This window comes from Sciurus carolinensis, chromosome 17, assembly GCF_902686445.1.
Source record: "Sciurus carolinensis chromosome 17, mSciCar1.2, whole genome shotgun sequence".
NCBI classification, from domain to species: Eukaryota; Metazoa; Chordata; class Mammalia; order Rodentia; family Sciuridae; genus Sciurus; species Sciurus carolinensis.
The window spans coordinates 53,017,931-53,041,057 of record NC_062229.1 but is presented as its reverse complement, the minus strand read 5'-3'; the positions used below and the strand labels follow the sequence as shown (position 1 = coordinate 53,041,057).

At 36.2% G+C, this 23,127-nt stretch overlaps 1 protein-coding gene across 6 annotated transcripts in view; it reads right to left on the bottom strand.

The window, feature by feature from the left end:
- Window positions 1-23,127, bottom strand: part of Erc2 (ELKS/RAB6-interacting/CAST family member 2) — a 978,194-nt gene that overhangs the window by 638,414 nt on the left and 316,653 nt on the right. For 5 of the 6 annotated variants that reach the window (XM_047532410.1, XM_047532412.1, XM_047532413.1 and 2 more), the window contains exon 4: window positions 14,592-14,666. In XM_047532410.1, coding sequence (XP_047388366.1) covers window positions 14,592-14,666 — 75 coding nt within the window. Of the gene's footprint in view, window positions 1-11,844; window positions 11,887-14,591; window positions 14,667-23,127 lie in introns of all 6 variants that reach the window. The other variant, XM_047532409.1, reaches the window with a different exon arrangement.

Here is a 23,127-nt window from a genome sequence, read left to right as displayed (position 1 = left end):
ACACTGAAATGGTGAGTGGGTAGAACATAAAAAAAGCAGGATCATTTAGTCATAAAAAGAAATGATTATGTTATTTCTGAGTGTCACAATGTGCTTTCCTTTCTAATACTAAGAATTACTGGTTTCATTTTAATATCAGGCCAAGAGAGAAAATACAAGCAGTTTTTACAGAGCAAGGAACTCACCATGATCACGTATCCATCTATAGACGTTGATCAACAAACTTAGTGCCAATTTGGTTTAAAGAAGATGTGACCTAATGTTCAGTAAATGTCCCTACATAATTATATTACACTTCATTTAGAATAAAATTCTAAACTATTATTACTGAATACCACAGAGGCTCTTGAAGGTTTACATTTAAAAAAATCACATAGTTATTGCTGCAAACTACTAATTGAGCAGCCTTTGGTCTTAGGTTGTCTGAATAATGTCCTGCCTTTGGAAGGATTTACTGAATGGGCTAACCATGGTCATTTGAACCCCAGTTAAGCACTCCAGGAAGAAGATGACATAGACTGACATAGACCTAAGACATATTTGGAAGAAAAGTACATACCGAGAAATAAAAAAAACTCCTCTTGGGGCTTATCAAACTATAAAAAGATGAAGATGACAGGGGACATACTGCTTTTTCGTTTTATCTGGTTATACAGATGGTTGTCTAACTTTATGGCAAAATATACAAACACAGAACCAGTTTGGACTTGGTCAAATTAAAAGCAATTAGAGTGCTTGGTTTCTTATCAAGGTCTCATTTCCCTACCTCTGACCTGTTCTTCCTGAAGTCCAGGCCCTGGGAAGGCATCCTTCCTATTGTTCTGTCTGTGCACACTACTGATGACCTGCAAGAAAATATGTCTCTAATGGTTCTTGTTCTGTGTGACTTTCAACATTTTGTATTGCATGTATGAGTCTGTTTGTTAATGGAGTTAAGTCTAATAAAAAAATCTAACAAAATTTCAGATAGACTGCACATAAAAGGTGAAAAATCTACCCCTTATAGTATCATAAACCTGGATGCAAATCTTAATTCGTGTTTTACATTTGGGGACAGGAAAAAAGACTGCTCACAGACATGTTAATAAAATTACAAATGATGTATGATGCATGCCAATATCTTTCATGGAACCTCTCCCTGGAGAGTAAAGGGTTGCCATTATTATCAGAGACCAACTAAAATGCAGTCTGTATCAATTTCCCTGCTCTGTTAAGTACACAAGTAGATGAGTCGTTTCCATTTTTATTCCACCCTGTTTAACTTTGTGAGCATGTTCCTAACCTTCCTAATCCTGTAACCTAAGGTTGTTATGAAATTTTAACAAATGAAAACATGTAAATCTTCCAATATAATAAGTAATGAACAATACACAGTAGGAACTCAATGAACCCACTGTTACCTTCTCTCACATTACATTCCTTGCAGTAGCCTATCTATGACTTGGGGTGTGTGTGTGTGTGTGTGTGTGTGTGTGCGTGTGTGTGTATGTCTACTTTGCTTTTGTTTTGTTTTGTTTTGTTTCAGACTGAGGATCAAACCCAGGGCCTCATGCATGCTAGGCAAACACTCTACAAACACTACTACTTGGTCACACTTGCAGCCTCCCAAATCCCTTTAGTTTTAATGGTTTCTCAACTCTGTAGCCCTACCAAGAGGCAAATAACATGGATCTTCTGGGCATAGTGATTGGTATAGGGGTGAACTCATAACTCTAGTGAAGCCAATCAGAGCGCTTTCAGGAGGATTACTAAATACAGGGCTACTACAGGTCTGACTAAATATCTGTCTGTATGTCTATTTCTCTTTTTCTGAGAGTAAGGAAAATTTGGGCTTATAGTTGGTCATGGCCTTGATATCATGTATTGAGAAGCTGCCTGAATGACTGGGTCTTTATAAACATCATTCAAATACCTAGACCATAGCTGTGTCTGAACCATCTACCACCTGGAATGCTAAAACACAAGAGGAAAGTCTCTGTCACTTGTAACAGGAGAGTATAATGCATAAGTAACAGTATGAAAGAAAACACCAAAATGGAATTTGATGCAATATCCTGTAAATCTACAGGCAGAGAAATGAGAAATCAGTAAGACTACCATATCACAGTCAAAAGCTGTCCAGAAAGCACAGGAGACTAATATGGGATTTGCATGTGAATAAAATTATCATAAAGAAGATAAAATTATTTCTAGTCACGAGTAATAATGCACACAAAAACAGAAGCACTAAGCATGCTATGCAGCATATAATATTTGAAAGAACAAGAAAATGAATATGGAATATGTCTCAAGAGTTAAAAGACAGATTAAAGAGCATAAATCATGTTTAGTTGCAGAGGAGTTGGAAATGAAAGGAAGATGGAATGATAACCAGTCTTTAGAATCAAGCCAGGAGTTTGTTCTTGGGTATGACCGAGAATCATTTATAATCTGGTAAACAAGATGGCAATAAGATGGTCTTTGTGAAGTTAATGATAAAAGCAGATGCTAAAATGGAAGTTGAGACTACAGAGAGGGTGAAAGAATTCTCAGACATGGCTGAGAATCAAGAATAGAAAAACCAGTGGAAGAATTACCAGGATAAAACAGGGGCAAAAAAGTAATGGCAATTGTGGAAAGTCTCAAAAAGTAAGAGGTTGAATAGTTTTGAGATGGAACGGAAATCAAAGAAAGGTTTAGAATGTCATTGGTGATATGAGGGCAGTTTAAGTCAAGCTGTGTTAACAAAACTGGAAGTGAAACCCCAGTGTATTCAATCCCATGGGGTCAAGGTGATTACTAAGTCATTCAACAACCAGTGTGGAACAGGAAAAGAAACAACCAAACAGATACCATTTGGTGCACTGGAACTGGGTTTGGGAAGTCCCTGGAGTGCCAGAGATAAACTCTTTAGTTGCTGAATTTGGGGATACCAGGGTAAGGGCTGGAATTGGGGGCCTTCTGAGAGTTTGAGTTATCTGTGAAAGTATTTCAATATTTTAATAACCAATATAACTCTCTGTACCTGTGCCTCTGAACAGGGTATCTGACTGCATAGAAAGCTGTTTTAATATCAAGAACTTTCTACATTCTCAACACATAGAAGGGAGCATTAGCAAATTAAAAATCTTTTCAATTGACCTGTGACACACACTAAGGTTTCCTAGTACCAATCTGAGGACTAAATGCATCAGAATCATCTATGGAGTGAGTAAATAGTTTGTCATCAGTTGTTTTTTTACTCATTCCCTAGATAATCACTTCTTTCAGAAGAGGGAGGACACAAAAATCTGTATTTATTTGCAAGTTTCTCAAATTAAAAAAAAAAATCACATCACAAAAATGGTTTCTTTTTTATGTCTTTTTTCTTCCCCCTTTATTTCTTATTTAGAAAAATATTAAAAATATCAATAAATTAGCATCATCTGAATATACAAAAAGAAATAGCACTGGACTGAAGCAAACAGTTATTTCTCCATTCTGGTATTAAAAATGTATTAAAAACAACAGGGCTGGGGTTGTGCTCAGTGGTAGAGCACTTGCCTAGCACATGTGAGGCACTGGGTTTGATCTTCAGCACCACATAAGAAATAAATTAATTAAATTAAGGTATTGTGTCCATCTACAACTAAAAAAAAAAAAAAATTAAACAAAAGCAGCAACAGCTAATGTGTATTGATTACTTAAAGAAGCACTGCACTAGTAAAATCTCATTTAATCTTCTCCAAAACTCTATTATTTTACCAATGTAACAGGTCAGAAGACATATAGATGATAAATAACCTGTTCAAGGATTCCTCTTTAGTAAACTGGAATAGTTCCCTCAACAGCCTTCCCTGGAACAGGACAGAGTAGCACACATATTTGTCCCCAGGCCAACCTTAGGAAAGACTGGTTTCAGAGAAGGTGTGCCACCTAGAAGCTGAGCTATTCTGGTTCTTCCTCCCACATAGTAGTTTTCCTCTAAAGATCACAGAGGAAGGTCAAGAGAAAATAGTGAAGAGGTTGGGGTGAGAGAAAAAGGAGGAAAAACATTTCAGAAACTGCTTCCAGATGACTGGGTAGTCCCTCCATGTGTGTAGCACCACCCTCCCTAAGGATGGATTGCATGTCATCTTTCACATATGTCTGAATACAAAGAGAGTTTGAATTCTAGCTGCCCATCCTCTAAGAATAACAGCAATTCAGTGCAATACTAGTTTACAACATAGCCAATACATTTCTAGGAGCCTAAAAGATGGATCTCTGACCCCTCTATTTCTCTTCCAATGTTCTTGATGAAAAGATTAGGTAAAAAAGTTCTTTGGACTTCTAGCAACCTGAACTTGGTCTTCCTATTCCTTTGAACCAACCTCCTTGTTGGGTTTAGGGCCTCTTTCTTAGGATCTCCAAAACATACCACAAATCCTTCTATGTTCAACCAGTTTGTCTCATGGAAAAAGCAACAGGCGTCTATGGAATTCAGGCCACCCCAAGTCACCAATGTGGCCTGATGGATGTGGAAACTGGACCGTGCCTTAGGGATGAGGCCTGTGATGGGCTGGTACACTGTCATTACTGCAACTTGAAAGGGGAAGTTCACATGAGGCCTGTGGTTGACTTCTCAACCCTGCTCGCGGGGGCACACGCCAGTAAGGAAATTGCAATTCCTAAATAAACAACATGCTGGGAACTGAGCACCAGCAAGGGAGAGGGCAGGGGGGTTGCTGACCTGGACAGACCAAACAAAGCTCAGATATACAAACTGCAAGAATGTCATGTCAATTTAAACTTCCCAGGAAGGCCCATTGAGAATCCAAATCGCTGGTCACAGAGCCTCCAAACTGCAGAATTTTTAAAGCAGGACACTTAATCCAATCTCTTCATTTGCCAAATGAGAACAGTAGGAGCCAGAGGGGACAAGTGACTTTCCAAATGCCCAAAAGGAAGAGACATAAGTCCCTAGGTCATTTGTTATGCCATAGACCTCCTGGGACTGGGTTTTCCCACCCCCTGCACTATTTTCTCCTTTCAAAGACATTTTTAACATCTTTTTAACATGGAACTATGTATATTCAGAGCTGACTCTCTGCCTGAAATAAACTTATTTAGTTCCTTCTCTGATGGTCCTAGCTCAAATGTATCGTATCTCTTTTTATAGGTAAAATTCAATTTCAAGACTAAAAGAGAGGCAAGGGATTCCTTGAGTATCTGTTATGTGCCAGGATTCTCCTATATCTTAGTCCTTTTTAATCTCCACCATGACCCTCCACAGACTGGTATCATGGATTCCATTTTACAGATGGAAAAACTGGAATATAGATTCTCAATTTCTATGAATAATCTAACCTTCTCCCCTATGGAGCCTTCTCAGTTCAGCAAAAGAAAACAAGAATTAAAAAAGAAAATTGTGCACTTTTAAGCTTTTTATGATGGTTTTTCTTTTAACAACTTTGTTTTTTTCTTAAATAATAACTCCTGATCATTCCTACATGGTTAATACACATGACTAAAAACATGAAAATCAAGAGGGAGAAAGCAAAAAGAAAAAAAAACAAAAACAAAAAACACATAACTTCCCACCCAGATTGAATGCCAACATTTTGATACATTTTCCTCCAAGTTTTTATTCTACACTGAAAAATGTTACCTTTTTATACTAAGAATTATATCTCAACTGTAAAGCTGAGGAATATATCTCATAGTTGCTTATTGTACAGTCCTGTTTCTAAAGTAATCAAAATTACTGGTCATGTCCTATGTAATATTTTTAATTTTAAATAACAGTTTATTGGGATATAACACACCATAAAATTCACCTTTTCAAAGTGGGTGATTCAGTGGTTATTGTAACCATCAACACAATCTAAATCCAAAACATTTTCATCACCTAAAAATCCTGTGTCCCTTAGCAGTAGCTCTTCTTCTCCACTTCCCCTACCTCCTGGAAATCACTAATCAATTTTCTGTTTCTAATGTGCTCATTTTGGACATTTCATATAATCAGACAGTATATGGCTTCTTTCAAGGTTTTCAGTGTTCACCCATGTTATAGCATACATCAGTATTTCATTACTTTTTATTGCAAAACAATATTCCACTGTATGGATTTACCATAGTTTAGTTCTTCATATAACAGATATTAGACATTTGGGTTGTTTTAGCTTTTTAGCTGAAAAATACAAATAATAGTGATGTGAGCATCTGTGTACAGGTTTTTGTGTGGACATATGATTTCTATTCTTTTGAGTATGTACCTAGGAATGGGATTTCTGGGTCCTATTGCTCTATGTTTAACATCTTGAAGAACTGCCAATTTTCCAAGTTGTATTGTGCCATTCTACATTTCCTCATTAACATTTGAGAGCTCCAAACTTTCCCACATGTTCCCCAACACTCATTCTTGTCTGTTGTTGCTTAATTATCATAGTGGGGGAAGTCATATTTAATTATGATTTTGATTTGCATTATTCCAGTGATAAATGAAGTTGAGCATCCTTTTATGTTCTTATTGGCCATATGTATATTTTCCTTGGAGAAATGTCTATTCAAATTCTTTGCCCAATTTTTGTTGTATTATTTGTTTTGTTGTTGAGTTGTACCTTCATTTTTAAGTGAATATTTTAATTAAATACCCAAATTATAGGTTTTGGCAGGATGAATTATGACAAAGTGAACACAATTGGGTATATGCCAACCCAATCATGAAACAGAACACCATCTGTACTCTTTCCTGGGCCTCCTGAGTGTCACACCCTCCCTCTTCCTTCAAATTAACTACTATCTAGACATCAAACACCACTGATCAGTTTTGATTGTTTCAGGAACACGTACAAACAGAATCATATTATATATGTTCTTTTGTATTTAGCTTCTTTCAAGATTATTTTGGAAGTGGTATTTAATCATATTACACAGAAACAGCTTGGTCCTCCTCATTGCCCTAGATGATGATTGATGGCTATTTTTATTTGTTTCAAGTTTTTGGTCATTGTATGTTTAGTTATGTTTATACCTTTCCATTTAAATTACATCTCATAATAACTGCTATTCGATTTGCTCCTAGATATACTGGGTTTGTCAATACTATAAGTGATATTGTTTTCTAAATTTCATTTTATGATTATAACTAATATGTAGAAATAAGATTCATTTTTTAAAACTGATCATCATTTTGCCAAATTCATTTATTAATCTAGTAGTTATATATGAATTGAGATTTTCTTCACATATAATTAAGATGTCTATAATAAAAAAGGTTTGATTGCTTCCTTTATAATTTTTATACTTATGATGTCCAAAGCATTGTTGAACAGAGGTAATGGCAACAGACATTCTTGTCTTATTCCTTATATCATGGAGAAAATTCTCATCATTTTACCATTAAATATGTTATTATTTTCTATAACTTTCTTGTAGTTAATTAGATTTTGAAATTCCCTTATTAGATTAAGAAAATCCTCTATTTCTAATCTGAATATCTTAAAAGTTTTTTGGGGGGTGATGGGGCAGGGGATAGACATATTTATTAAATGCTTTGTCTGTATTTATTTAAATTATACTGATTTTTTTCTTTATCCCACTAATGTGGTAAATAATGTTGACTAATACTCAAATACTCGTCTAACTTTGCAGTGCTAAAATAAGCGCAATTTGGCTATCATTTGTCACTGGTTTCAGTTAAGATATTTTGTTTCCAGGTTTATTCAGGTTATTACTTGTAATTTCCTTTCTTATGATGTCATGATTGGGCATTAAGACCAATTTTATGCTACTCTCAAAAAGCAGATGGGAAGTATTTCCTCTCTTTCTATTCCAGAAGTCTTTTTATGAGTGATTTAATTTCTTCCTCAAACATTTGGTACAATTCCCTGAAGAAGCCATCAGGACATGCAGTCTTTTTGTTTGGATTTTGAGGGTTTGTGTTTCTTTTGATGTCAAAATTTCTAATTATACAATCATTTTCTGTAGTATATAGGACTACATGGATATTCTATTTCTTCTTGTACAGTTTTGATAAGTTGTATTCTTTAAAGAATTTAGCATTCACTGAAAATTTCAATTCTGCTAATGTAAGGTTGCTAATAAAATCTGTTCTTAGTGTTATTTGTGCTAGTTTAGTTATTTGTTTCTAGTTTTCTCAAAGATTCTGGTTGGGAGTTATTTTTGTTAATCTCTTTAGAGTCCACATTTGACCTTGGTGTTCCTATCTAGTATATGTTTGCTTTCAAGCTCACTCATTTCAACTTTTATCTTTATTGTCTCTTTCCTTCTAAATTCTCAGAATTTCTTCCTTCTCTCAAGCCAAACTGAATGATATGCTCTTCCCCAGACTCACCTAAACTTTCTACCTCCTTGTCTTTAATACAATGGTTCCCATTGTTTATAAACCATACTTCTCTTTACCAAAATCAAGACAACTTTTCAAGACCCTCCTCAGATGCTACCTCCTCCAAGAAGCGTCTCAGCTCTCTTCTACTTGATATACTTGAGTCCCCATAGTTCATCTCGCCCTTCTTAGATCACTTTTATAACCTGATTTACACACTTCTTCCCATTAGCACCTTAAAGTCTGAAAGTTCCGTTTTCCTGAAAGGCCCACCATGGTTCTAGACACAAAACAGCTTCTCAGTAAAAACTGGTATTTGTGATTCAACCTCATGAGTTATATTCACACAAATTAACCCAACTAAGAGCAGGCTTTATTCATATCATAAGAAGACTTTGAGCAAAAAAGGGAAAGACATGTCATTTTTTATTCTTACTAGTTTCTAAAGGACAACCATATATCATCTAGATCTAACATTTAACTTGACATTTTACTTTTCTTGGCCATCACTAAAAACCCACATTTTTCTCTTTATTTAAGTAAAATAGTTTTAAAAACATTTTTGTCCCATTTAACTTTTAAGTTGAAAGATGATAAGATGAAGACATTTCCCAAAGGAAAAAGTAAGCTAAAGGATAATTCTGGTATCATAAATAGATAGTGTACATCAAAAACACAAGTTTTACAAGTTTGAACAAGATATCACTCTATACTGTGAAAAAAAAAAAAAAAAGACACCAGAGCAAGAATTAAAATGCAGAGGGGGAAACAAGGCATATGCTGGCTGTAGGATACATATTTGGAAACTTATTTGGGGAGGCTTGATAACACATTCATGTAAAACCAATCAGTACTGTCTTATAGCACAAAGTATAGTACTGCACCTATCCAAGTACATCAAATAGGCTTCTCCGGTCCTCTACCTTTTCTATGATGCAAAATTCAGTGCACAATTTCCAAATCAAATGTTGAAAGACAGAAGGTGTAGAGCATACGAGAACTTTGGGAAGAAACTTGCGCTCAAATTTCAGCTGCCAACTGACTAGCAGTAGGACTTTGAGCAGGTTGGTTATCTTCTCTAAGCCACAGCTTTCTCATCTGTGGAATGGGGGTGGTTATAAATATTCACTAGTTTACTGCAAGTACCTTGCCCCCATGTGACACTGAGATGTCAGGGTGGTTCAGGTGACATTTTTGCAATTACAGATATTGTCTTATTGCTATTGTTTAATATCCACAAAAGGGACAGGCCATATTCTTTAATGTTTATGCAGCGCTGGGGACTGAAACCAGAATCTCACATACTAGGCCAAGTCCTTTACTACTAAACCACATCTCCAGAGGGTCATTCTTTTTTTTTTGTACTAGGAATTTGAACCCAGGGTCATTTAGTCACTGAGCCACATCCTCAGCCCCCTTTTTTACATTTTATTTAGAAACAGGGCCTCACTAAATTGTTGAGGCTGACTTTGAATTTGCAATCATCCTGCCTGAACCTCCTGAGCCACTGGGGTTATGGGTTTACGCCACCACACCAGGCAAGAGCCATATTCTTAAGGTCTAAAAGCTATCATGATTGGTTTTACTATAAAATCTAGATTTGGCACAAGTTTCCTATAAATATAGCATCATGGAAGAAGAAATAATTTTAATTATGACCCAAAACAGACGCTTAGATGAATGAAATAAACCTAAGTAGGGCCCAGAGCAAAAAGAAACATGGCAGCCACTTCATAGTGTTTCTTACTAAAAACCAGGACTCCAAGAAGTTCATGAAGGTTATTGGGTTGTGTTCCACAGCCTAGGTTTGGATTCAAACTGTCTCCCTTCCTAGCTGTGTGACCTTAGGAAAGTTGTCAAGTAATAGCTCTAGACTTCACATTGTTCCCATTCTATCCCTCATAGAACTGAGGGGTTGAATTGACAAAAAATCAATATACCTCTTAGGGAAAACTCAACCTAGTGCAGGTCAGCCCCAAACAAAAGAGCTATCATCTGTCTGAACACAAAGATAAGGTGCAGTCTTTAGCTTTCATAACAAAACTCAACCTCCCCACGTGAAGACAAAGTCACATTCTTTCACAAACAGCACAGTTATACTTTAGCAACTTAGTCAAAGTCAATCTTATGTTCCTTGTTTTCTTATTACTCATTTCCAGAACAACAACAACAAAAAAGTGCTGGTGGGGACAAAAAAACTGTTTCTTAGTGAAATTAGGCCCTGGCTTCTTTTTTTTGGATCGTATATCAGTCCTCTAATTAGTGTTGAATGTTTTTATATTAAATATTTGCTTGGTACCCATTGCTTTTAAACTTTTTCTGTAAAAGAAAACACATTACAGGAAAATACCCTAAAGAGAGACATATTAATGAATTGCAAAGCAGTCTCCCCAATAACCCTACCATGATCACTCCTTACCTCCTATCCCTCTCATTTTTTCTTAATTTAACATAGTAACTTCTGACTTAGTACTTTCCAGCTGTCCTTGTATTAGTGTCCCTCTAGGGATTTTGTTCACTGAATTCCATTTGTTCCCCTGGAAGGGAATGTGGGAACAATATTACCCCAGGTCTTCCATGATACCTGGGCCATCAGAGACCCTGGCTTCTTAATCCACTTTAGTTAACAAACTCACCAAATCAAATATATATTCTGCAACTTTTACCAAAATCTTTATGCTGCTCATATATGTTCCATTTGATAAATTCCGCTGAAAATTTGATGATTTCTATTATGCTAGCGGAAAGTTGTTTTTCTTGATGAATGAGCATCATTTAATGTATTAAATGAGAACTAAGGAACTTCATGCATTCTCTTTTCAATATGGCCTGTTAAGTTGGGTGTGAACATTCATGTTCTAACTCAAAAAGAATCCTTATTCTAGAATTGGTTGGATTTATGCATTTTTTTTTTTAAATATAACATTCTCCCTGCTCTTCTGTGATTTTTGGAGTTGCTGCAGCCATCTTGCACAGACAGGCAGGAAAAGGCTGTCTGACAGTTGAACTCACATGAAAAAAGCTAAGATAAGAAATACGATAAGAGAAAACAGGAGATACTATTACCTTTTGAGCCTGGCTGAAGCAATACCCTGTCTTTTTCCAGTTAAGTGAGAGTCAATAAATTTCCTTTTGGCTTTGGACACTTTGAATTAGATTTTCAATCACTTACAAGTTCTAACTAACAAAGAAAAAAAGTTTTGAGATTATCTGACAAATACTGTCATTACTGTAATTCATGTTCTTTTTTTAAAAAATGAGCAAAGCTTTACAAATGAACAAAAGAAAGTGAAACTTTTGGGCATCCATGTCATGTTAAATTTACAGCAAAAACAGGTTAAAACCATATTTGTTCAGAAGAATTAGCATTTAAGAAAAATGACAAAAACCTTTCAACTGCCATTCTTACTGACAGTTGTCCATAAGAGCAGAAAAGGGAAACTTAGTATAGAATCTTCAGAGAGAATATCAAGAAAAGGTGGAGCATCACAACATCTACAAGAAATTATTTTTTTCTAAGAAACACACAGTGTTCTAAGTGCAAACTTGGAACATACCTGCCAGATCAAATCAGGATCAAAATTAAAACTTGGAGATTCCTGCAGGAAGACAAATTACAAATCACTTTACTCACTTTGCTTCCTTTCATTTTCATTCAGGTGACTTTAGCCCCCTGGCTCCACTCGTTGGCAGCAGATGTTACTGACATCTGCAAGAGAACTACCTCTGCTTTGATGCGGGAAGGTGGCCTCTCAAGTACTTACCCCATGGAGACATACTCTCTCTCAACAATCCAAGTCCAGAGGGGTACACAGAGATCTACTAGAGCTAAAAGGCTGTGGTTCTAATTAGTGCATGGATTTAGACAAGATTTCACACACTTTCATAACAAAACCTTTCTCAAGTTGAAGTAAAGTGTGTAGGTGGGGATGATGGAGGTTCAGAAACTCATTCTCAGTTTCTCTAAGAAATAAGAGACAAGTAGAAATAACTTGTAAGTCCTAAGTCATGTCATCTCCCTAAAACCAGGGGGGTTTATATACTCTAAGAAAGCTGTTTTTAATTTTAGATTTTGCCATCACACTAGATGACACTGATGTCAAGGCATGAGATGACACTCAAGTTTACCCAAAGTTAAGCCACAACAAGGTCTCGAGTATCTTTCAGATTTAAGGACCAGTTTGCAGTTTGGTAGCCAACTCCAAGGCTTACAATATCGATTTCTAACATTTACTCCAACATTTCTAATGCACGAAATTGGATGAGATCACAGCCTGTCATGAGCCACACACATGGCCAATAAGATGACCCTCCATCAGCTGCCTCCATAACTCAATTTAGGTGTGTTGAGTATAAATGCTAATGGAACCCAGACTTCTCCACTGACAAAACACAAGGCATTGCATTTATAAATTAACAGGCATCAAAAAAGACAACCATGTAGATGGCTAAGTGTTCTTATTTACTATTTTTTATTTATTTTCTAATAGAACATGATGCTAGATATAGTAAACTAGAATCAAACAAAATTTCTACTTTTAAAAGTTATCAAAAAGTAGTTGTTTTTGTATAGAGATATTTAATAAGAAAATAATCCATCACATTAGGGGAGCTGCCTCTCCTGGTTTCTCCAAAGATTTCTTGAAGTTGACTTTACTTTATTTTAAAAATAATAATTTGAAAATAGATGGCATATTCCTCCTCTTCTCTACTGCTATTTGTGTTGGGGAGTGGGGAGATGAATGTGGAGGTGGATGGAAGTAGGACTGAGTAACCATTTGCAAAATGAAAATCAAGTTTTTTGTTCTTCTGTCTCTTTTTCCTTTTTCTTTCTTTCCTTTTCCTTTTATTTTTCTTTATGTCTTTCCTCTTTTTTCCTTTTTTTATGCCTTAACCAAATTTCAGGTTTGGTTGCAATATGAAGTAAGGATGAAATCTCAATTATAAATAAACCACCACCCCCTAAATGTAGAATAAGTTTATTTTCAAAATAAGTTATAAAATCACATAAATTTAAAACAACTGACAAGCCAGATTAACAATTATTTTTAATTGTATTAGTATTTGTTATCTTCAATGATATTTTTCAAACCAATCTGCTGAAAATACATTATGAATGCTGTGACTTATTTAATCTTACTTGGGGGACACACAATTTAAAGCCAATGTTCTATACTATTTACACACACACACACACACACACACACACACACACACACAAATCCACTTGGATAAAGACAAAACACTATCATTGACTATGAAAAAAGATTCCAAGTCAGAACTGTATATGCCAAGAATTTAATAGTTCATATTAGTTTCTTTTTCTCCAGGACTTGGGAAATTTTTGGCAGACAACTCAAAATTGTGTGTTGCAAGAAAGACAGAAAAATCATTATCCTATCTGCAGGCTTCTGAATGCTCTTATAGGTTGATGGTGTCCAGAAATTCTGAGTGTTAAAACTAAGTATGGAATTTGCAGGCTGCTAACATCTTCATTAAGAAAGCATTTGTCTTAGGAGAACAATTTAAATCAAGAATTACTTATTCTTAAAACAAATATTTTAAATGTTTGCTTCCTTCTGGAAAAAACTAGAAGTAAAAAGACTCCCATTTCCTAGATACTGGCAAAGTAACTGTTTCATTTAGATCTGCAGATTATGGCTTGGCCATCATTTACTTCATTGTTCTTTTACATGCCCTAAATTCACTCAGAAAGATCTTCTTTATTCCTTTAGTTTATGTCTATGCCTCCATTGCCAAATAGGATACTTTCTATTTAATAAATTATTATTACTTTCAGACTTTTTTTAGGAAAAAAACATTGGAGTCATAAGAAAGTTTTTTTCTTTGAAAAGTAAATTTTGCTGATAGTATAATTCTAATTATTTTCTATTTCAATGCATCTAAAATAGCTTCTCTTTCTCAAATTCTAGTTTCTCAAAGGTAACTTTTAATTATAATGTCACGGGGGTGGGGGATTATTCTAGCTTTAGAAATTTCCTTTTAAAGCACATACAAAAACTCCCTTAGGGTTAAAGGCATTGGCCATACTCTGTAAATGAACCCAGCTCCTTTCAGCCAAGGGATACTTGATCCCTTTATTATTTCCCCTAGAAAAGGCATCCTAATTAAAAGGTCAATAAATTAAATGCACTCAGGAAGGCAAAAAGATGAAGAAGGGAAACACCCACCAGGGTGCCTAGTGAAAAACACAAGGTTCATTTCACATGTTTGTTAGGTACCATCAAGTTAGAATAAACTCACAAGGCACAGCTATTTTTGAACAAATGTGCTCAGCTCCTACCTTCATTTCAATGACAGTCTGGAGAGCCTTCGTCTTGGCTGGCTCCGGCTGAAGTTGGCTTCTTCGGTGCAATTCCTGAGGAGGAACACGATAGAAATAAGCTTGACGATTCATCCTTCCGTTACACCATGTCCTTTACACAGTTACCATACAGCCCACTGGGTCCAGGTTCTCTGCTCATAGACATAAACAAGCCACAGGTGCCTCTTCCCCCACACTCTTCAGCATCCCTCCTGCCGGCAGCCTGCGTTCCGGTGAAACGCTCCTGGCACATGCGCTATTTCTGAAACTTCCATCAATAATTAATGTCAACTGTGACAAAGCCAGCAAGTAATCATAGTCTAAATACTGTTCAACACTGGGGCTGATGCCCAGCCATCAAATCATAATTTACTAAATTACATTACTCTGTGCTCCCAACACAAACACAGCAAGGAAACAGAGGAAAGAAAATGACTAACATGGTTGCAAATCCACTGCAAGAATGGCACTCTGCTACTGAGGCAGGTTTGAAATGAGCAATTTAAAACCATTTCAGTACAACTGTGACACTTTTCAAAGTGATCTGATGAAACCCTGTGAATCTCTTGCTTCCAAATTTACGATTTCATCCTTGCTCAAGATTCACAACTGTGGGTGATGTTTATGTGTCATAATGCCAAGAAATTAAAACTGGCATTAATATCAACAATGTTAGAGGAGAGACACGAATGGTTAAAACCAGATGTGGACCCAAGAACTCCTGGAATAATGAATATTTCTTTGAGGAAAGAGCAAACAATGATTTTAAACTTGAAGGCTCATTTTGCATGCTCTCCTCAAAAGAAGAGTTTTGTCAAAACTTTGAAAAGTTGTGTTGGCAGAAGGGAGAGATAAAGATAAGGTTTGTTCAGGCCATGCTTTGGTTTCCTTAATCATTTATGAGAGTGGGGAATGACAAGAATAAATAAAGGGCTCATGCCTGTCCAGGCTACTGTACAGGTCACTTAAGGAGGAATTCCATTAAGACTTGTTTCTTCTTCCAAAAAAATCAATTTAGAATCAATAAGGAGTATCCCTAGGTTTTTAGAACTACTGGATTATAATTATTTAAGTGTTTTAAAAAAACTTGGGAGGTGGGAAAGAGGATTAATATAATTTCTAGCTTTTTAAAGTAAGGGTATTTAAAGTTAACTGCATCCCATACTACCATCAACTGTCACCACCATTTCATAAAGATAGGGCATATGAATATAAAAATTACCAGAAGAACCAAATCCCACAATAAAAGAGAGTCCTATCCATAATAAGATAGATAAGCAGGTAAACTTTTTACCACATTCTATTGTGTTGTCCTTTATGCCAGTGGCCTGAGAAATCTTGACCATGGACCAAGATACACTTGTCCAGAAAGCAAAACTGGGGAAATTACTGCTCCAGCCCTGGACTCGGCAGTCTGAAAAGATATTTTCTCCTCAAAGCCATTAGTAGTACAAACCAGCGATCTTATGGAAAACCTCCAATTTGAGAACTGTGCTTCCTAATCATTTAAAAGGTTCTCACATCAGTTAGGACATTTTTCCCCATAAAATATTCCTGGAAGGAATGGGGTCAAGTACTATTGAACATATATTTTTGAATAGAGAAAAAAAGAGATCATTATGTGTTTTGGGAGGCCCTGGGCTGCAATGAGGTGAGGATGTAAGCCTGTTTACACTCCTTGAAGATGGCAGAGATTTTCCTAAAGGAATGGCCTTCTAGGCAGTTGTCCTTTGTTAAGTATCTACAGTGTCCCTGGCACTACTTGTCTCTTGCAAGTCTCAGCACTACCAAATGAAAAAGATGATCTATATGGTAAGTCCAGTAGGTTTCTAGTAACAATTTAAAAAACAGTACTCACCATGGCCAACTGCAAGTCACTTGAGTGACATAATTGAATACAGAGTTGGAAAGTGCAATAGTTTGGATATGGTTTATTTGTGTCCCCCAAAGTTTCATTTTTTGAGATCTAGGTCTCCCAGTGTGGCAATGTAGGAGTTGGTGGGGCTCTTAAGAGATGGGGCCCAATGGGAACTTATTAGGTCATTGGAGGTACTGCCCTCAGAAGGGATTAAGGGAAGTTTCATGGGACCCTCATTAGTTTTCATAAGAGAGTTATCATAAAAGAGCAAAACTGGCCCTTCCCCACTCACTCTGACCATCTCGCCACGTGATCTCTCCTTCTCCTACACATTCCCAACATGATGTCATATAGCCATCAGGGCTCTACTCAGAGCCAACACCAGGCTGTCTGCACTTTGAGCCTCCAGAACTATGAGCCAAATAAACTAACTCTCTCATCAAGGACCTAGTGTCAGGTATATTGCTATAGCAATGGAAAACTGATTGATAATGGGCACAATAATACTCCATTGTACAGTATTTTCTGCAGACACAACAGATGCAATAACCTCAATATCCTATCCTAGATAGCAGTAATGTGATTAAAAATTAAGATGTAATGAGTTTTCATACAGTTTAATTGTGAGTTTCTATATTTAATTTTTAACACTAGTTGGTGGAACAAGTTTCTAATTGTCTTTCATGGGTCAGAACAATCCAGTTATAGTAAACTAGGGAGTAAATCCTAAGAGGACTTCAATGAACTCCATAAAAAGCTACTTAGCCTTCAACAATACCTGCAACATTGTTGGAGTTCACTGGACCAATACCATCTCATAGAGGAGAATATGGAAAGTAAGTCACTCATCAGAGTTGTTCTATAATAAGTGGTAGAAAAAATACCTTTCACAGATCATGAGGTCTAATACCAAGTGGCATCAAAAGTCTCTTAAAACAAAGACTGAAATAAAATTCATGGTAAATTCATATCATGAATCCTGTTCCAGAACAAAAATTATGAGTTAATTTGAGGAGCAAGGTTAAACTTTCACAAAACAAGTAAAAATAATCAAGAACCAACTAGGCAATAGAGTGAAAATAAAAAACATAGGGTAAAGGCATGTGCTGTTGTAATTTCTGCCAAACACAAAAATATTGTTAAAAAAATTGAGTAATAAAAAAACTAAACTTATGGCAATGGCTTAGCAAAAATGGAAACAGAGTTCTCTTTTTTAAAATTATACAAATTCTATTATAATATAAGCCAACTCAAAATCTAGACAAGGCCCTTGCCCTCTGTGTCACTTCTTAAAAAAAAAAAAAGAAAGAAAAGAAAAAGAAATAATAATTGTAATTTTCTTAACTATCCTATTTTTCAATCCTGACTTCTAAGTCTCTGAAGCTCACCTTAATTCCTACAGTATCAGGTAAAGAGGACTATAACCTGTATCCACACTATATGGAATGTCTGAAAGTCCAATTTAAGACATTTTGTCCACCTCTAAGTACTAAAAATAATTAAATAACAATGGAGGGGGAAAAATGCTCACTCTGCCTATGACAGAGGACCATTGCCCAACAAAGATTGGTGTTTCTCTTTGATAGAGTAGAGTTGTTGCTAGGAAGCCCACCATTATCACCAACACACCTTTGTATCTAGATGGGATTTATTTCTGGCCAGAGGAATGTAGAGAGAAATGAAGAATTTGCCTTCCATAGAAACTTCCAAATTAGTCTTCAACCCTCCCTCTTTTCCTGTGTGCTGTAGGGGTGAAGGACTCTGTAACCCAAGAAGATGGCAGAGCCCTAAGAGAAACAGAGCCTGGATCCCTGAAACACCATTTGAAAAGGCTGCTAAACACTTACACTGAATGGGGATGTGAGTGAAAAATAAACTTCTATTAACTGAGCTTCCAGACTCTTTCTGTAAAAATTCCAGATCTCTCTGCTTTAAAACCTTATCAGTTCTGTATTGTTTGTTGCTTTTAAATCACAAGAGATTTTAGCATGTGGTTGCTTGCCAAATTTTTCTAAGCAGACAATAAGACAAGTTGGCTGCTATATGCTCTAACTATCCCTAACATTTAAGAAATGCACCAGTTGGGCACCAATATTAACTCATGAATTTCCCTAGAAGCACCTCGTGTTCTCTCACATAGGTGTGAATGAGTACAAAATTAACTTATTCTGATAGATTTTAAATGATAGTATTAAGTCATCAAATACAGTAGTACTGAAGGATTTTCTGGGTCATAGAGCTCCTTAAGAATCAATTGGAATGTGCAGATTCTTTCCAGAAATGGGTACATAAAAATACGCATAAACAAAATGGTATGTACCATTTTTGTACAGGGCCTGGTTCAGCACGCCAAAAAAACTTTGGTCTAAGAATCATTTACAGAGAGGAAAGAGCACTGTGTTAGGAGTCAGAAGTCAGAAGCCTGTGGTTCCAACCTGAGACCTCAAGCATGCCCTATTCTATCTCCAATCTGTAGAAAAATAAGTTTTATGGGGAGGGGTATTTCTAATGTCCTTATAGCCTAAGAATATCAGATTTTAAATAGGTAGCTGAACCTGAAATGCTAATCTCTGGCAGTATTTCTAAATACATCCATTCTCAGTTTTAAAAGCAGAAAAAAACATTAAAGAAGAAAACTTGCAGCATCACAAAATAATATGCCACTGTGACACTAATCTCTAGTCATATATTTCTCCTATAATTTCATGTCTAGGTTGGCCATAACTGATCTAAAACTGCCAGCTTCTCTAGGAGATCAACAAGAAAATATACCAATAACCTAGAATTTTGAGTATGAAATATAAAGTGGCTCATCACAGACATTTATTGGTACTTAATGAGAGTCTAGAGTCTAATGAGTTAATTCAGATGAATACCAGCTTCCAAGATGAGTCTGGCAAAATGTTCACTCAGACCACATAGCTTCTTCAGGAGACCAACACAAACAAATAGCAACAACAACAAAAACTCACAAATCTTAACTTTCTGTTTTTCTTTTTTAACTCCTGTTTTTACCTGGTCTTTCCCCATTATTGTTCTGGAAATCTACTGCTGTGTAACAAACCACCACAAGCAGTATCAAGGTATCAAACCACTTCCATTTTATTCATGCATTCTAAGTTAGGAATTTATAAAGCATAGAGTAGGGATTGCTCACCTCTATGGCATAATGTTGGAGCCTGTGACAGGTAGTGCTGATGAATCCACTCTTAGGGAGGTTTCTTCCCTTAAATGTAGAGTTCTTTGACAAGAAAATTACTTAGAGACTGGGTTTAGCTGGAATTGCCATTCTGAATACCAACATATAACCTTTCCATGTAGCTTGGGCTTCCTCACAGTGTGGCAGGCTCAGGCCAATACAACTTCTTACATTTAGGCATTGAAACTCCAAGAGAAAGAGTTTCAGAAAATAAGCAAGAAAAAGCATGGTCTTTTATTACCTAACCTTATATGTCCCATTGCACCATTTCTGTCCCATGCTTCATATGTTGAAGCAGTCAAAAGCATGCTCAGATTCCAGGGAAGCGTGTCAAAGAATTTGAAGCCATGTTTTTAAATTGCCAGTCTTGGAGCTGGGTGAGTAATAGCTCAGTGGTAGAGCATTTTCCTAGCATGTGCAAGGCCCCAGGGTCAATCCCTAACAAATGCACGTATGCATACATGTGTGCACATACACACAATTGGTGAAGTCAATAGGAAAGTAACACTATAATATCAAACCCACTTCAGTCTCAAGATATGACAGAGTCTCAAACCCACTTCAGCCTTAAGATATAGAAGTTTCATATATTCAAATAATGAATGTTGGTATAGGGGTAAGAGAAACACAGTTGTAAACCAAACAGACCAATGTCTCTGCCCGCATATGATTTTTATTCATGATTACAATGGGTGAAAAGGCACAATTTTAAAAGTAGACTAAGCTACTTTGTTACAAATGTTATAAGAGAAAATAAGTCAGGAATGTGGAATGGGTCCATCAATTGCAAGTTTAAATAGGGAAAGCCTCATGGAAAGGTGATATGTGAGCAAATATCTAGAGAGAAGAGAAACAAGTTATACTTACTGCACACAGAGGGAACAGCAAATGCTGCATATGTGGCTGGAGTTGCATCACAGATAGGAAAATTTTTGATCAAATAAGTGCAAGTTGGGAAAAGATGGGAGGATGGGCCATAATTTGGAATGCACTGGGGGACACTGGTTCTCCCTGAGAAAAACAGGAAGCCCTTGGATGGTTTGAGCAAACTATAATCATGATATGAGGCACATTCTTGTAGAATTGCTCCAGCCAGGACTGGGTTGTGGCTCAGTGGTAAAGTGCTAGCCTAGCACATGTGAGGCACTGGGTTCAATCCTGAGCAACACATAAAGTAAAAACAATAAAATAAAGGTATTGTGGCCATCCAAAACTAAAGAGAATTGTTCTAACCACTGAATTGCAGTATAGTTTTAGAAGAGTGATAAGGACAGAACCAAAGGAACTAGCTGGAATAATCCCAGCAAGGAATGTTAGAGCCTTGGAAGAGGGTAAGAGAATGGAGGTAATGAGTTGTGTAAGTTTTGAAAGTGAGGCTGACAACTTCCTGATACTTTGCCTGAGGACCAAAGACTGAAGTAAAGGATGGCTCCAGAGTTGTTATTCTTAACAACAGAAGAACTGAGGTGGATGGCCAACATAGGGAAACACAAAAGAAGAGGCAGGAGTTATAGGAAACAAGAATCTGGTTTAGCATGCTATTAGCCATTCAGGTGGACATGTTGAGCAAGCAATTGCATAAATAAGGGAAGAAGTAAGAGGTATAATTACAAATTGGGGGATTCGTGAATAAATATTAAAAGCTGTGAGCCTAGATGAGATCAACTAGGTACTGAGCACAGAGAGGACAGGAAAGGTTGATGACTGAACTCAGGAGCACTCCAATTTTAAAGGATCTGGAAGTAAGGAAGAAGCACCAAAGGAGACTGAAGAATCATCCAGTGAAATACAAAGAGAATGAGGAATGGGGCAAGTGAAGACAACACTGTCCAGTATAAGGGAGTGACTACCATATCAAATGGTGCTGAAAGGTCAATCAGATTAGGTCAAGGAACTGACCACTGGAATTAGCTATCTGAGGTCATGAGCAATCTCAACTAAAGTAGTTTGGGTGGATAGTATGAGTGAAGTTTGCTTGCAATGTGCTGTGGGAGAATGGGAAGAGAAAAGAACCTCCATCTACTGTATTTGAACAGTGTGCTATTTAACGACTCATTTATCAATATTTTGCTTTAGATATGTATACTCAAGTTCATAACATTATCATAATAGCCAAAAGGTAGAAGCAATTCAAGTGTCAAGAAAAAGACATCCACAGACTAAAGGTGAAAGGATGGGGAAAAACATACCATGCACATGGACTCAGTAAAAAAGCAGGAGTCTCCATCCTCATATCAGATAAAGTTAACCTCAAACCTAAATTAGTCAGAAGGGATAAAGAAGGACATTTCATACTGTTCCAAGGAACCATAAATCAGCAAGACATAACAATTATAAATATTTATTCCCCAAACAATAGAGCATCTATGTACATCAAACAAACCCTTCTCAATTTTAAGAATCAAATAAACCAAAGCACAATAATAGTGACTTTAACACACCACTCTCACCACTGGATAGATCCTCCAAACAAAAACTGAACAAAGACACTATAGAACTAAATAATACAATCAATGATACAGACTTAATGGACATATACAGAGTATTTCATCCATCGAGTGAATACACTTTCTTCTCAGCAGCACATGGATCCTTCTCCAAAATAGACCATATGCTATGCCACAAAGAAGCCATTAGTAAATACAAAAAATTAGAGATACTACCCTGTATCCTATCAGACCATAAAGGAATTAAATTTGAAATCAATGATAAAATAAAAAACAAAAACTACTTCTACACCTGTAGACTAAATAATATGCTATTAAATTATGCAATGATAACAGAAGACGTCAAGGAAGAAATAAAACAGTTCTTAGAGATAAATGAGAAAAATGATACAACATATCAAAATCTCTGGGACACTCTGAAAGTAGTATTAAGAGGAAAGTTCATTGCATTGAGTTCATACATTAAAAAAGAAAAAGTCAACAACTAAATGACCTAACATTACATCTCAAAGCCCTAGAAAAAGAACAGATCCATGCCAAAAATAGTGGAAGACAGGAAATAATTAAAATCAGAGTTGAAATCAATGAAATTGAAATAAGAGAAATAATTCAAATAATTGACAAAACAAAAAGTTGGTTCTTTGAAAAAGTAAACGAAATTGGTAAACCCTTACCCACACTAATGAAGAGAAGGAAAGAGAAAACTCAGATTACTAGAATTTGTGATGAAAAAGGAAGGATCACAACAGACACCATTGAAATACATAACATAATAAGAAGCTACATTGAAAATCTATACTCCAACAAAATACAAAATATCAAAGACATTGACAAATTTTTAAAGACATATGATCCTCCCAAACTGAATCAGGAAGATGTACACAATTTAAACAGATCAGTTTCAAGTACTGATTTCAAGTCATCCAAAGCCTACCAACCAAGAAAATTCCAGGACCAAATGGATTCTCAGTCGAATTCTACAAGACCTTTAAAAAAAAAACTAATACTAAT